The sequence below is a fragment of the Vanessa cardui genome, chromosome 12 (genome assembly GCF_905220365.1).
Source record: "Vanessa cardui chromosome 12, ilVanCard2.1, whole genome shotgun sequence".
Classification (NCBI taxonomy): Eukaryota; Metazoa; Arthropoda; class Insecta; order Lepidoptera; family Nymphalidae; genus Vanessa; species Vanessa cardui.
Window position 1 is genome coordinate 5,777,530 of NC_061134.1, and position 15,792 is coordinate 5,793,321.

Genomic DNA, 15,792 nt, shown 5'->3' on the forward strand with positions numbered 1-15,792 from the left:
CTTTTTACTCCAAGAAGGCAACAAGCAGAAAAGTAAATATAGGAAAAGAAAAAAAAACAGGAAGACAAGAAATAGACAATAATCACAGGTTACTTTAAATTTACATAATAAATTACCCAACATTTAAATTCATGTTATTTTATGTTAGATTAAGTAAAAATATTTTAATTCCTGAGTTTTATGATAAATTTCTTGGTACTGGAACATAATTACAAGTTTGATGTATGTTTATTTGTTCCCATAAAAAGTAATTGAAATAAATTATTAAATTAAAAGTTAATAGAAAAAAATATTTATATCTTCAGGTTTAATTAGATATATTTGTTCCAAAAAACTGTCACCGTCAAAAGTTCATCGTCATTATTCATCAGGGTTACCAAATAATAAATATCGATTCAAAGATTTTTCCGTATTACAGTTTGATATTGTTGGTTAATAAAACAACTTTTTTTATTTCAATGTTCAATACATTTGTGGAAAGTTTCCATCTACAAGTAAATATAGAATTTAACAGGACATTTTCGCAGTAGCGTCGAATAAATTTTCGATTTTAACTTTTGAATATATTTAATAACTTAGCAACATCTATATAAATTAATGACAGTTGTGACACTATAAATTGTCAAATTTTATCAAGTGAGTGATAAGGAAATTAAAAATTACAGTCAGCGTTTTGTGATGGATTACGTTTATAATTTTTAAATGAATTATTATTCAAACGAATCTTTAAAATAAAGTTTTCGAAGAAAGTGTGTTATTAACAATGTGAAACTAATAATTTTTACTTCGGAAATATTGTTATTGTTTTATTTTTAATTGATAAATTTAAATTAAGATGTCTAATCCTAACAATCCTTTTGCGGGCTTATTAGGAGCATCAGATGAAAAATCCACTAATGAAAGTGATAGCTCTAACCACGAAAAAATAGATATGGATGTAGACCAATCTCAAGATGAGGACAAGATTAAAACAATAAATAATATCGTTCAGAATGTTTTTCATTTTACAATTAATGCTAATGCCATTGAAGGACAATCAGATACTCAATTAGTGTATCTAGAAGAGCTTGCACGAGCTATGAACCCTAGATTTTACATTGACTTAGAAGCTTTAGAACAAGCTTTGTTTGAAAGACTTCTGTTACAAGATATTCAACAGTGTGTGATACCTAAAACAAGCACTGTTTTAAAGGAACATGTTATACAGAATCAAGTGTTTCCATACTTGTTCAGTTCTATGGAAAATGTTTTAAGTTTCAATCAGTATGACAAGTCATACATAAGAAGTGCTTTAGAGAAAATGAAAGAACTCATATTTAGAAATGCAGTAACTGCATTAAAACAGCCTGCATTATTTGAAGGACAAGATTTTGCTTCACAACTAGTAGAAATACTACAGCATGTTGGTCCTCAGAGTCACACATTCTTTAATGATTTAGTTAATGCATTTGTAGCAGATGGTAATTGACTATTATTATTTATATGATTCTAAAAAAAAAAAAGAATGAAAGATAACTTTTTTTACAGGTGATAAAGACTGTCAATTGCAATTAAAAGAAACAATGATACCTGTTTTGCAGAAAATTCATACAGATATCAATAAATCAAATATAATTAATCTACCAATTTACATTTTGCCGTCTATACAGTTATTTGCAAGTGAGTAAGAACATTTAACAATTCTCCAGTTTATAATGAAAGCTAATGCATTTCTCTGAGAATAGAAAGGTTAAAACTTAGTTGTCAAATTTCTATTTATTCAGGTAATCCAAATTTGGCACAAATATTGATTGAAGCCTGTGAACCAAAGATTGAAACAAATGGACGATTATACCAAGATTCAGTTATAGGGGCCTTGTTAAATCTCTCTGTGCTTCCTCGGACAGCAACAGGAATGTATGAATTTTTTGATAATCCCATGGATCAGGTAAGAATGAAGTTTAGAACATTATTTTTTTAATGAACTAATGTTTAGATACTGCCTGCTAACAAATTAATTTAAATTATAATACTCTGAAACAATTTATTTTCAGTCAGCTACATCAGTGACTGAGACTTCGATTTGGAATGCATCATCACACTTAACAAATAACTTGCACAAAATATTCTTGAGTCTTCTAAAAGGTGGTCCACAAATTAAAAATAGATTATTAACTTGGATTGGAAAATGTCTTAAAACAAATGTTGCCAGAGGAAAACTTTGGAATATTCAGGTAAAATATTGTTAAGTAGTAAGTTATGAAATCAATAAAACTTAAACGTAAAAATTCTTTCCTAATTAAATAAATAAAAAATAAATAAAGATATAATGTATTATATTAAAATGTGCTCAGATTGAAACTTAATATTCTCTTATTCAATTTTTTGCCTCTTGTTTAAATACATATATTTTAGGCTGGAGAAATGAGTGCAGCTACAATGACATGTGTATGTGATGGCTTTATGATAAATCTTGGGGCAGTACTATTGCAGCTGTGTCAACCATTCTGTACAAAAGCGGATGACCCAAAGTCACTGAAAATAGATCCTACTTATGGTGCAGTACCTGTAAGTATTTAAATAAAACTGTATATAGTTTGTTATGCATTACGAAACATTAGCTTTAATAACTTGTGTTGAATTTATAAAGTAAAGTAAAGAAACAGCCTGTAAATTTCCCACTGCTGAGATAAGGCCTCCACGTTACGTTTACGATCCAAACCCTCTCCTTAAGGGAAGACCCTTAAGGAGAGGGTTTGGAACGTATTTCACCACGCTGTTCCAATGCAGGTTGGTGGAATGCACATGTGGCAGAATTTCGATGAAATTAGACACATGCAGGTTTCCTCACGATGTTTTCCTTCACCGCCGAGCACGAGATGAATTATAAACACAATTAAGCACGTATATATAGTGGTGCTTGCGTGGGTTTGAAATGCAATCATCTGTTAAGATGCACATGTTCTAACCACTGAGTCATCTCAGCTTGGCTCACTGGGTCATCTCAGCTCAATTGAATTTATATTAAACTTAAAACAATGTGTTTCATCTATTTTGTAATCGATTCATATATATATATAAGAGGAGGTAATATTTTATGGTTTCATTTAACAGCCAGAAGAATGTGCTGCAAAAGCAGTGCATCTGGACTGCCTACACAGTGAAACATGTTTGCTCCCTGCACGTGAATCCGAAGATGGACAACCTGTTAAGCGTCCAACTTCAGAATCATACAATTTCGTAACTGAATGCTTTTTTATGACACAGAAATGTATCGATTTAGGCAAGTATATAATAACATACTTAATTTTAGTTGTGTGGTTTTTTTGTAATTCTACTGTAAAGAGATAATTTTATTCTGAATTTCATATAGTATTTAACCCTGTGCAGTACACCCGGTTTCCGCTTTTTCACATTAACTCCTCCACGCTGGTTGTCTGGAAGAAATCGCTTTTAAGCGATAAGACCGCCTGTTGTACATTTCTTCTTTTTATATATTGTGTTATTGAATGTAAAATTTATTTTTTAGTGTGTGTGTACAATAAAGAGTTATTATTATTATTATTTATATACATATATGTTAGTATAAATGTGTTATCGAATCGATTCGTTTTTGCTCCAGGCGTGCGCGTGTGCGCGGAGAAGCTGTACCGCTGCGGGCAGGAGCTGGGCCGGGCGCAGCGCACGCTGAGCGACGTGTCCGCCGCGCACCGCGCCGTCGAGCCCCTGCGGCGCCGCGCTCTCTTCCTCATGACCAAGTAACCCACACTCGCTATCAATCATTAACAGCGTTGCCAATGTGTGGGGAATTCCCCGAATTGCGGGGAATCGCAAGTCGATCGGGGATATGTGGGGAAAATGAGGGGAATTTATACTTATGCGTTTTATAACAAAACGTTCGGTAAATTGACCACGACTAAAAAAAGGTCGTCAGAAAACATGACCATTGTATTCAACGAAAAAAAAATAAAAAGTGACTAGTCTGATTTTACGAAATTTACTTCGAAAATTTGATTTATTGTTAGGAAATGAAAACAAACATACAATAACATGATTTTTTTTCCTTTATTTCTGTGTGGGGAATTGGCACATTTTTTTCCCCAATTTGGGGAATTAGGTGAATAGGCATTGGCAACCCTGATCATTAATGTGGATGTTCAACCATTTCTAATAGTTGAGCTGTTTGCATAAGTACTTACTCGTATACTTTCGTGCGACCAGATTCGTTAGCATCCGTTGCGCGCTACTGGAGCCGAGCATGCTCAACAACCTACACCGACTGCAAGCAATGACGTGCACGTGGCTGGTGCAGGTGTCTGTGCGTGCGGACGCACAGGCGGGCTCGTACGCTCCGGGCTCGTTGCAGACTATACGCCTGCCCATCACCACCCCGCCACCGGACACGTTGCGGTCAGCAATATGTATTTTTTTTTTATGTTATAGGTTGGCGGACGAGCATTTGGGCCACCTGATGGTAAGTGGTCACCATCACCCATAGACAATGACGCTGTAAGAAATATTAACTATTCCCTACATCGTTAATGTGCCACCAACCTTGGGAACTAAGATGGTATGTCCCTTGTGCCTGTAATTACACTGGCTCACTCAACCTTCAAACTGAAACACAACAATACTGAGTACTGTTATTTGGCGGTAGAATAACTGATGAGTGGGTGGTACCTACCCAGACGGGCTAGCACAAACCACCAAGTATTTATTGTACTTGCTCTATATCATTATCATTACATAGTATATAACAAAGTCGCTTACCGCTGTCTATCCCTATGTATGCTTATATTTTTAAAGTTACGCAAATTATTTTGATGCGGTTTTTTTTTAATAGATAAAGTGACAGTAAAACCTTTGTGTATAATACATGGACAATATAGAAAAAATATACGGATAATTTTAGAAGTTTCTAATGTGATGTCGTAAATAATCAGGTCAGCATTGGACCCGTGCGTAGCCGTGGCGGGTCGTTACTCTTATTATATAATAATGTAGTTATGGCGCCATCATTCATCAAGAAAAATAAAAGTGTTTTATGACAGTTGCAGTTAACGCATGTTGCGTTAATATGCCCTTTGAAGTAAGATGTAAGGTAAAATTAGTTTTTCATCTCTGATTTATTATCAAATTTTTATTATTATTATATTTCAGATGTATTCCAGAGTTCGTGCTAGAAAACACAGTGGTCCTCATAACGATGGCGCGAAGGACTATAAGCGCGTTACCAGACGAGGCAGACATATCAGGCCTGCTGCAGCCCGCACTCACGCTAGTCCTGACCTTCATGGGCGATTCGACAAGAACTTACAACCCACATTTAAGGTACAAGACAAATTTATGTTACCGATAGAAACATTTTCTAATCTTACAATTATATTATCTTATCTTCCAATAAAGTACCTACTAATTTTATACTTCACTAATATAGACTTAATCGCGACCCGCCGCAATATTGTTAAATATTTAATAATAATAATAATAAACATTTATTGAGCAAATTACACTACTTTCACACAAAATAAACAACGAAACAACAAAATATCACTTATCCTTAAATACGTCAAACAAAAATAAAATACAACTACAACAAAATAGTATAAAACAATAAATAGTGTGCAGCAGTGTAATTTAGCCAAAAGGAGATCCACTCAGTGAAAAATAGAAACATAGTTGCTATAACCTTCCTAAAGATTTTCTAAAAAATATGACATATCCCAATATTTTCCTTAAAATTGGTATACCAACTTAAATTATTTTCATTTTGTTGTTGCATTTAAGATTCACGAGTATTTTTTCTTACCGTTTTTACGTATTTAGTTAACTCTATCAATATGAGAAACTAGTATCGTGTCGCCTTTACTATAATTCTGTTTTAGGTACGATAATGTTTGGTTAATGTGCTCAAGTAAATGTATCCATCACCGATTCTAGAGGGCTTGACTTAGGCGGTTGCCCAAGGTGTCTGGTTCTGATGGTTCTTAATTAATTTTTATACCTATACCGTTGTCATCAGAAAATGGTTTTCGTTTGTTGTATTTACTAACTTATTTAATATTCATGTATTCAGTAATAAAAAAATAGATTTATTATTACTTTATACATATTTCAAGTAGTATAATTAAAATAATATAATATACAGTCGTTATATACAAATTTAAAATAGTCTCTCCCGGTTCGTACCCGACGCAAAGCTACCCATAATGCAGGCTGCATTTCCACGTTGTACGGCAAAAAAATATTTAATTACAATCAATTATATAAGCAAGTGCAAAATGTATGACTAGACCGGACTGCCTAGACCATGAGGACCGTAGCTATATTTGCCCTGTATGTAAATGTTTGATTTAAGAAAGTCATAATTTATATTTATATAGTAAGATATAGATTTTAATTTGCAGAGCTCGTCTCGCAGAATGCTTAGAAGCAATGTTGCCTAATCACCCCGATGATCAGCAGCCTTTGAGTAACATTGCCTCATTCTACAGGGAACAACTTTTTAAGGAGCATCCACATAGACTACAAGTAAGGAGTAGAAATTATTATTATGTCAATAAGGATCAGTCATCTCTGCAGGTCACTGGTATTTGAGATAAGTAGCCGAGCATGAAATTAATGAGGGAAATGTTTAAAAGAAATAATATGTTTCTAATGCAGTAATGTTGAATGAAATTTTAATAATAATCCTTTAATCGTCATATTTTATTGTAATTGGTTATAAATAAATAAATATGAGACAACATCACATACATTACTCTGATCCCAATGTAAGTAGCTAAAGCACTTGTGTTGTGGAAAATCAGAAGTAACGAAGGTACCACAAACACGCAGACCCAAGACAATATAGAAAACTAATGATAATCTATATCGACTCGGCCGGGAATCGAACCCGGGACCTCGGAGTGGCGTACCCATGTACCCATGAAAACCGGTGTACACACCACTCGACCACGGAGGTCGTCATTAGGTTATGTTAATTCATTGTTTTTTTTTATTAATTACAGCTAGTTCCATGTCTACTTGACGTATTTGTGGGTATAGAAATGACGGGTCAAAGTGTACAATTCGAGCAGAAATTTAACTATAGGCGTCCCATGTACCTCGTAATGGACTTCTTGTGGGACAATGAAGAACACAGAGAAGCATTTACGTATGATATTTTTTTATACATATATAATCTAAATAAAACGTAATAAAGTTAATCATTTTGAGAAAAATTAAACTTATAAACAAAAAACATGCTGTTGGTCATAAAATTAAATCAAATAGTGTTTTATTCACTTACAAATAATTTATTTATTAAATATTGTTTTTGTGTTTAAAAAGAGATAATATACTTTTCAGGCGCTTGGCAAAAGAAGCTGAAGCGAATATGGAAGCAGTACACCCCCCGTTATTTTTGCGCTTTGTAAATTTATTAATGAACGATGCCATTTTCCTCCTGGACGAGGCTCTCGGAAATATGGCTCAAATACGTACCTTGCAGACTGCACAGTAAGTACAAATAGTTAAAAAAGTAGACTGCTCGATTGAGGAGAATTAATAGAAGAGAATGTGTATAAGTATGCACAATTTTTTTTTTTTAAATGTATTGAGAATAAGATATAAAATAATAGTAATATCTTCTCGGATACATTTTCAAGGGCTGTGCAAACTTTACCAATAATCCACATCTGTATTCGCTGGGTGCGAAGTATAAGGTGGGGGAACCACGAAACGATTGCAGCGCGCGTCATGGCCAAATAAGGAACTTTCTGTGGCGGACGCTGTCACTATTTACCAGCGAGATTTAAGTTTTTAGTAAATAAACATAGTTCGGATGATAGCATCTTCATATTTAATTTCTTTCACATCTTGCACATGTTGAGCTAAACTAATTGTTTTCCTTTTAATGTGGTTTGTGGTTGGAAAATGATGTCGTGTGTGATTGGTCGGAATCAAGTTTTTATGATTAATTTGGCCATGTTTAACTGAAAATACATAAAAGGATGGATTATTGAGAGCACAAGCACTCATAAATAATCGTTTGCTATTTACATGAAACGCGTTATTCGATGAAATTTGCTTATTTCTTTACTTACTTCTCATGACGACAGCCATGAAAAATCCGTGATGTACCAAGCGAAATCTATTGATTTCGCTTGGTTGGATCATTTAAGACGAAAAATAAAAAAGACTTACCTTATATAGATTTAGAATATTTATTGGAATAAATGTAAATTACAATATATAATTAAAATTGTTCGTTTGTAAATAACTCGTCGTAATGACAGCCGGGCATTTGACATTTCGGAGGCCACCGTATTTGCAACCACTAGTTGGCGCTGTCATCGCGTACCCAGCGAATATTTCATTCTTTATATAATAGGCTATTTGACAATGCGAAAAATAAATTGTGAATTATTGTAATCAGTGTATATTATGAGTTTAAAAATGATTATTTACTAACAAAACTTGAAAATAATACTTAATTTATTCAAAAATCAATAAATAAAAAGGCATTTTTTCAAACATTTGTCACGTGACACAAAACGCTCCTGATTGGCCGGGCTTATTATGAAGTCACTTTCTTGTAAACCTTGCTTTTCTACTATATGTACCACAGATTAAAATACAGCAAAGTGACGTCACCGACCCCATTGCAGCGCCATATTGTCCAAGTAGCGTTTTCGCGCGTTATTTAAATATGGAATTTTTAATATGATATTTTTCGGCAAATACGTACTAGAAATAAAAAAAATCAACTTTTACTGGGTTCCTTAACCTCTACTAAATAATTTAAAATGGATTTTAAAAACCTGTCAAATAGCCTATTACCCAAATACCCAAGTATCCTGCACATATTAGTTAGCATTGAGTGCGTGTTGCCCGGCAGGGAGGCGGGCGCGTGGAGTGCGCTACCGGCGCCGGAGCGCGAGCAGCATCTGGCCAACCTGTCGCACGTGGGCACGCTGGCGCGCTTCGACAACATCCTGGGCCGCGACACCGTCCGCACGCTGGTGCGGCTCACTGCGCACGCGCCATACGTGTTCTGCCACCCCACGCTCGTCGAGCGCATCGCCTCCATGCTCAACTACTTCCTGCTGCACCTCGTCGGGCCCAATAAAAAGAATTTTAAGGTGAGCCTTCAACAACAACAGCCTGTAAATTCCCACTGCTGGGATAAAGGCCTCCTCTCCCTTTTGAGGACAAGGTTTGGCTGTTCCAATGCGGGTTGGTGGAATGCACATGTGGCAGAATTTCTATGAAATTCGTCACATGCAGGTTTCCTCACGATGTTTTCCTTCACCGCTGAGCACGAGATGAATTATAAAGACAAATTAAGCACATGAATCAGCGGTGCTTGCCTGGGTTTGAACCCGTAATCATCGGTTAAGATGCACGCGTTCTAACCGCTGGGCCATCTCGACTCAGGCTTCAAACTTTTTCATATTACATGAAAAATTTTATGGTTTGAACTGTATTTTTTTTTTATGGTATTGGTTGACGGACGAGCATATGGGCCACCTGATGGTAAGTGGTCACCATCACCCATAGACAATGACGCTGTAAGAAATATTAACTATTCCTTCCATCGTTAATGTGCCACCAACCTTGGGAACTAAGATGTTATGTCCCTTGTGCCTGTAGTTACACTGGCTCACTCACCCTTCAAACCGGAACACGACAATACTGAGTACTGTTATTTGGCGGTAGAATAACTGATGAGTGGGTGGTACCTACCCAGACGGGCTTGCACAAAGCCCTACCACCTAGTAGGGCTGTATAAGAATATTATACAGTTGACAGGTTTTTATGTTATGTTAGTGTGCCCCTAGGTTCACATTTGGGACTAATATTATTGATGATTTGATGGAATAAAGACTCCTGGATCGACGTTAAAAACGAGTGTTCCGCAAGGATCACTTTTGTAATTGTAATAAACTGTTGTTTGTGATACGTCACTATTTTTAAGGTAAACAAAAAAAAAACTGACTATGACCTGAATCTTTTTTTTTACAAAGAGAGCAGTCCGGTCTATTTATAATCTTGGAGCTAACGACTTCCTTTACGATCTTTTTAAAAAAGTATTCATACTCACTGTTGCATTACAGTATTTTTACAACAATATTATGTATAATCACAATAACATTGATCAATATGATAGAATCAATGATAATCATTGTAGGTACACGAGATGTAACGATAAACTTATTACATCAAGTTTGCGATACCGAAATGTCAATAAATCTTTCTCGGTGCAAGGAATCCGTTTCTATAATAAAAATCCGCAGATATTTTTTACTTTGAAATTTCGTAAATTAAAGCATTTGTAAAAAAATCATTAATAAAATAAGCATGTTATTCAATACAGGATCATAAAAAATTATTACAAATAGATTTTTAAATGCTGGAAAAGAGTTACTACTGACTTCCTTGTGGATTCTTCTCGCTAGAGTCTACATTCTGATAAAAAAATATGACTGGCACAATATTAGACAGATTAAAAAAATACGGCAATTATTTAGCTTAATAAAATCATTATAATATGCTGCCAGTGGGTAGTATCATTATTGTTTGTGTTGTACCTTTATCTTTAGACGATTGCAATTGTTGTGTTTGTTTTAAAGTATTTAGCCATTATTTTATGTTTATGGTCATAGTCAACTTTTATTTTTGAAATTTCATTGTTACTATGAAATAATTAAAAAAAAAATAAATAAACAGGTAAAAGACATGAAAGAATACGAATTTGAGCCGGCCAACACAGTCCTGGATATATGCCGCATGTACGTTGAACTTGGAAACAATGAACGCTTTTGTGCTGCAGTTTCGGATGACGGACGCTCGTACTCTCCACAGTTATTCACATTGGCTGAAGCTGTCTTAGGTATTAATTAATACTATTACAATTACTTACATCTAATATGTACATACATTTAAATATTATTAATATATGTATCCGTTACGATTGATCATTAAATATATCAATACAGTATTTGTTGTTTGGACTTCAAGCATGTTACATTTTTTTAAAGTTATACTATTTTTGTCTCAGTACGTATCGGAGGTGGTGGATTAATAAGCTCTTTGCAAGAGGTTGCAACTCGCGTAAGTACAATAGCAGAACAAAGGCAACGTGACGAAGAAATACTTGCAAATGCACCAGAAGAATTTTTAGATCCCATCATGAGTACTCTCATGTTGGATCCTGTTATTTTGCCTAGTTCAAGAACAACTGTTGACCGTACCACCATTGCTCGGTAAGTTGATTAAATAATACACAAGTTCTTCTTCAATACCAATAAAACATACATTTTATTTGTTAATAATTCCATTGAAGTATTCAAATTCTATACATGATCTTTCACACCAAAACTAGCTGTTTTATTATTAACACAATTATAATTTTTAATTTTGCACTTTTAGGCATCTTCTTAGTGACCAGTCAGATCCATTCAACCGATCTCCTTTGTCTATGGATCAAGTTAAATCAAATACAGAATTAAAGGAGCGAATACATTCATGGATTACTAAGCAAAAACAAAGCACGCCAGAAAACCAAACAAGTACTTCCTAAATACCTAGCATTTTTTAAAGTTTACATTTTAACTGAACTAGAGAAGCTAGAATTTCTATCGCCAATATTATCATAATTTATATTTTTTCTAAGCCTCACTATGGCCACTGTACTAGGAGATTCTTTATTCATATTCAAATTATACCTACTATTTTTGTCCGTACTTGCTATGAAGTCCAGTACAGTTTTGTATGTGGTTGGGTGCTCATTAATTCTCTCATTGTGCTCAGGTGAAATATGCTCTTACAACATCAAATTACATTATTTTCTTTTAACTACATATTTAACGACAAAACGTCCAGCAATAAGTGTGTGCTATTTGAAAAAATAAACTCATAGTAATCTTCTGTTCACATTATTTCACTCGGTTTTGGGACCTCCTACTGTTTACCCACCAGTATCACAAATGTTAATCCACGTATTTGTGATAAACTACGATTGATAAGCCTTACTTGCAACCTGAGGTGCGTCAACAGCAAGGCAGTAGACACATATGATACTCAGACCAAAAAGTAGGTTTATATATTAGTTAATACAATATAATACAGTTGCTTAAAACATAATATATACCATAACTGGCAAAGTTTAGTTTATTATTTATGGTGAGATCGTAATCACAGACTTACTTGAAATATATTCTTTAAGCAGAATAAGTCTCCCATAATAATAACACGATTGTAATAAAATGTAATAATTTACGTCTTCTCTCATTCCATGTATTTCTATCAGAAATGATGGTCATATAAATTGATATGATTTTATTAAATACTTATTCTAAGGGAATTATGTGGTGTTTGTAAATTGTTTTAGACGCTTAATACAGAATAATTGTAACAATTTTTTGTAAGGTTATTCACATTATATAATAGACAACAAATAAAATCTGGGAATGTTTTTTTAAAGTTACGTTTTTAAGTATTCTTAAACTGAAGTACTCCAAAACCTACAATCACTATCAATTAACAAAAATCACCGAGTGATTACAGTTGTGACTCTGATTAAAGTATGAACTAAAACAACAAACATGTCTCAGTTTTTTATGTATTTTGGCAAAACCAACTGTATGAACGTCAGTAAATAATACGTTATTTTATTTTGTTATAAACAAAATATATCATACAAATAAATAACACATTTAGAATGTTATTTGCGTTCATTTAGACTTATTCTAGAAATAAATTTTGGTTCATGTAATAGTAATATAATAATATATAATATATTTTTATTTGTTCCTTGTTTGTGAAATGGGTTCGATCTCTATGTTTATATGTAAAACCAGTTTTGTAAGTTTATTACAAATTCATCAGTTATATTTTGGTTTTCAACAAAATCTGTGAATAACTGCATATTAAATTATATATGGTACACATTTTTTTGGCTTTTATTTCTGGAATGAAAAAAAATAAAGGCTCTACATAAATAAATACTCTCGAGTATTTATTTATTTTGAAGGTCCATAACTGTATTTTATCAAATCATGACCCTTATAAAGCACATATAAAATATAGGTTGGTACCTAAATTTTATGGTTTATATATTAATAATATACATGTGACTTCTTAACATAAACATATATTATTTAAAAAAATACATTACAATTTCATTTACTAGTTTATTTACTATTACACAATGATTTCTAATAATAATAAATCAGATTTCATATACGTAAATGCACATTAATGTTATGTCGAGTTTAAATAAAGTAACTTGTTTATATTTTTTTACAAGTATTCAATACTACTAATATACATAATTAAATACATGAGGCGTAAGTGAGCGTTAAGAATGGATAGGACCAATAGACGATTGATATATAGTGTCTGAGGAGGGATATGGAGAATGGGAGTAAAATATATGCTGTGCCGAAGCAAAATAGAGACAAGGCTAGGGAAAAGAAGAGTATTTAAGGCTTACATATATACGTGAAATGTTTTCATTAGAGTGAAATTGATTCTTTTTTTTATATAATTACCGGATAAATATAGATATATGTAACTATGTTAACCTATATCATTTTCTCATCCACATCCTCTACTCCAAACAAATTAAAAACAATCAGATTAATAAAAATAAATATTTAAAGTAATTTCTGAAAGAATTCTTTCCTTTCTTCAAATATTTCTTTTACCTGATTTTGAATTTAGATAGGAATATTAATTATTAATACAAAGGGAGGCTTCAGCTTTATTGTAGAGTAATTTTAACTAGCTTTTATACAAAAGCCTTAGGGGTTTTTGCGTCTATGCAAGAAGTTGTGATGAGCTTAACGACCGTGTGACATTTTTCTCCGCAATTCCAAAGTCTAATGGTATATGGTTTTAATGCGGTATTTTTATAAAAAATGCACAATTTAGCAAACTCGAGGACGTAAATCTATTAATTAAGCAAATTAAACATAAATTATTTACTAGTGAGATATCGAGTCTAATTATTTTTCCAAAAAATACACTGCACTATGCTCCTCTAAACTATCCAGTGTATTTAAAACAATATTTAACAAATAGCTGATGGGTTATATTGTTTTTGTGAAAGCATTGCGCCACGGCCGTAGGCAGGCGGGGGTTTTGGGGGTTCAAACTCCCCCCGAAATTTTTTCGCTAACCGCTATCGTATTATAAAAAAAATATTTTGCGCTAATTAAACAAACAAAACGTAAGTATTTATTGATTTCTTCAGAAAATTAAGCCGTTGTCTAGATACGACAATAAATCTAAACAAAATGAATCATTTCACGCAAAGACTAGAGGCAATAATAATCATACCCTTATTCACATTTTATTAAGATACTAATTTTTTATGTCATAATGTCACGTTAGTAATTTTAGATACTAAAAAAGATATACCTTTTACAGAGAGTTACATTACATTTTGAAATGTGTTAGACAGATTGTAAAATTTCTGATACATTCTATGTACATGGTTATTGGTAATTCGACGTATATCCGAGATAGCGGTGACTATTTGAAATAATTTTAAACCCCATATGAACAAAAGTGAACCATTTTTTTGCTATCACGTTTTTTAGCTTTTTTCAATTTATTTAAAAAAAGTATCAATTAAAATCTATTGTTTTCTTTTGTTTTATAAAAACGATTAAACACTGGATATTTGTCAATATTTAAACAATAACTATTAATCCAAATTTAAAAATGCGAGACGGAAAACGAAATTATTACAATATTTTTTTGATTTTTTAAAAAAATATATAATAAATCTTGGCCTGCAGATTATTTTAAAAACATAACCGTTTTCTTAGCTTTCCAAAATTTTTTAAAAAGAAGTAAATTATTTCAAATCAATCGAAATAAAATAATCAGAAAGGACGGTAGAAATTCGTAGTCGAACATGAACGAATTCGCACTAAAGGTCGCTCTTTAAAATTCCCTCAAAATTAACTAAAAATAACAACCAATGAAAAAAATCTACTATACTTAATACAAATTTAAAATAAAATTTAGAAACAGAAACAATTCAATAGCTAAGTTAATAATACATATTGTAATATAGCCTAAATAAGTATTGATAAGGGAATCTGAGAAACTCTCTATAACAGAGCACAGCACACACAGTGTGTTCTACTGTGAACAACGCAGAATTCTATCCTTACTATTCTCACGAAGAAGTTCCTGAAGGGAAATTTATTTTTTATAAATTTGAGCTTAACGCGTATTCATGAGTCCCGTCTTATTTGGAAAATAACTCTGAACCATTAGAAGCTACATTTGATCAAGATGGAATTACTAACTGTTATAATGACATGTTCATTGCAGTGAAAAAGTGTACAAAAATATCCTCATGTGAAATCCTCCTCAATAGTTTAAATAGTCACCCCTATCACCTCCTAACGGATATTCGTCAAAATACCAATAATCCTGTATATTTTATTGAGAATATTCATATTATATTATTAAAAAACAGATAGTCGGCGCTCTTTAATAAATAGTCGCCGACTACGAAAGCAGCCGAACTCCTGGAAGACTACTTTGGTGCATCCTATCCCTAAAAAGAGCAACCGCCCAGACCCGTCCAATTATAGGCCAATAGCCATCACCTCCTTGTTTCGTTTCCATCTGGGTCGTTCAGCCAGTGATCTTCTAGATTACCTTAGTCATAGATGGGCGGAAGCAGTTGAGAGCATGTGGGAGGCATTGGCGGCCAGTCTGGACATAGCGAAGGCCTTCGATAGCGTATGGCACAAAGCGCTTCTATCGGAGCTCCCTTCCGCTATCTTATCGGGAAATTATGCG

General features: G+C 33.2%; 1 protein-coding gene across 1 annotated transcript; it reads left to right on the top strand.

Moving 5' to 3' along the window:
* The first annotated feature begins 452 nt into the window (after positions 1–452).
* Positions 453–12,917, top strand: LOC124534059 (ubiquitin conjugation factor E4 A). The gene is made up of 16 exons (XM_047109718.1): positions 453–1,460; positions 1,528–1,659; positions 1,764–1,927; positions 2,034–2,213; positions 2,395–2,547; positions 3,094–3,262; positions 3,602–3,737; positions 4,201–4,389; positions 5,140–5,310; positions 6,387–6,510; positions 6,990–7,135; positions 7,330–7,479; positions 8,861–9,104; positions 10,693–10,855; positions 11,024–11,228; positions 11,395–12,917. The coding sequence occupies exons 1-16, from the start codon at positions 836–838 to the stop codon at positions 11,543–11,545; spliced, it is 3,102 nt and encodes a 1,033-aa protein (XP_046965674.1). The 5' UTR covers positions 453–835; the 3' UTR covers positions 11,546–12,917.
* Positions 12,918–15,792: the final 2,875 nt, after the last annotated feature.

Excerpts from the sequence above, each read along its gene's own strand:
- LOC124534059 (XM_047109718.1), top strand. The coding sequence starts at position 836 with ATGTCTAATCCTAACAATCCTTTTGCGGGCTTATTAGGAGCATCAGAT. Across the intron at positions 4,390-5,139 it reads CCGCCACCGGACACGTTGCG|ATGTATTCCAGAGTTCGTGC; the intron begins GTCAGCAATATG and ends ATTATATTTCAG. Across the intron at positions 11,229-11,394 it reads GACCGTACCACCATTGCTCG|GCATCTTCTTAGTGACCAGT; the intron begins GTAAGTTGATTA and ends TTGCACTTTTAG.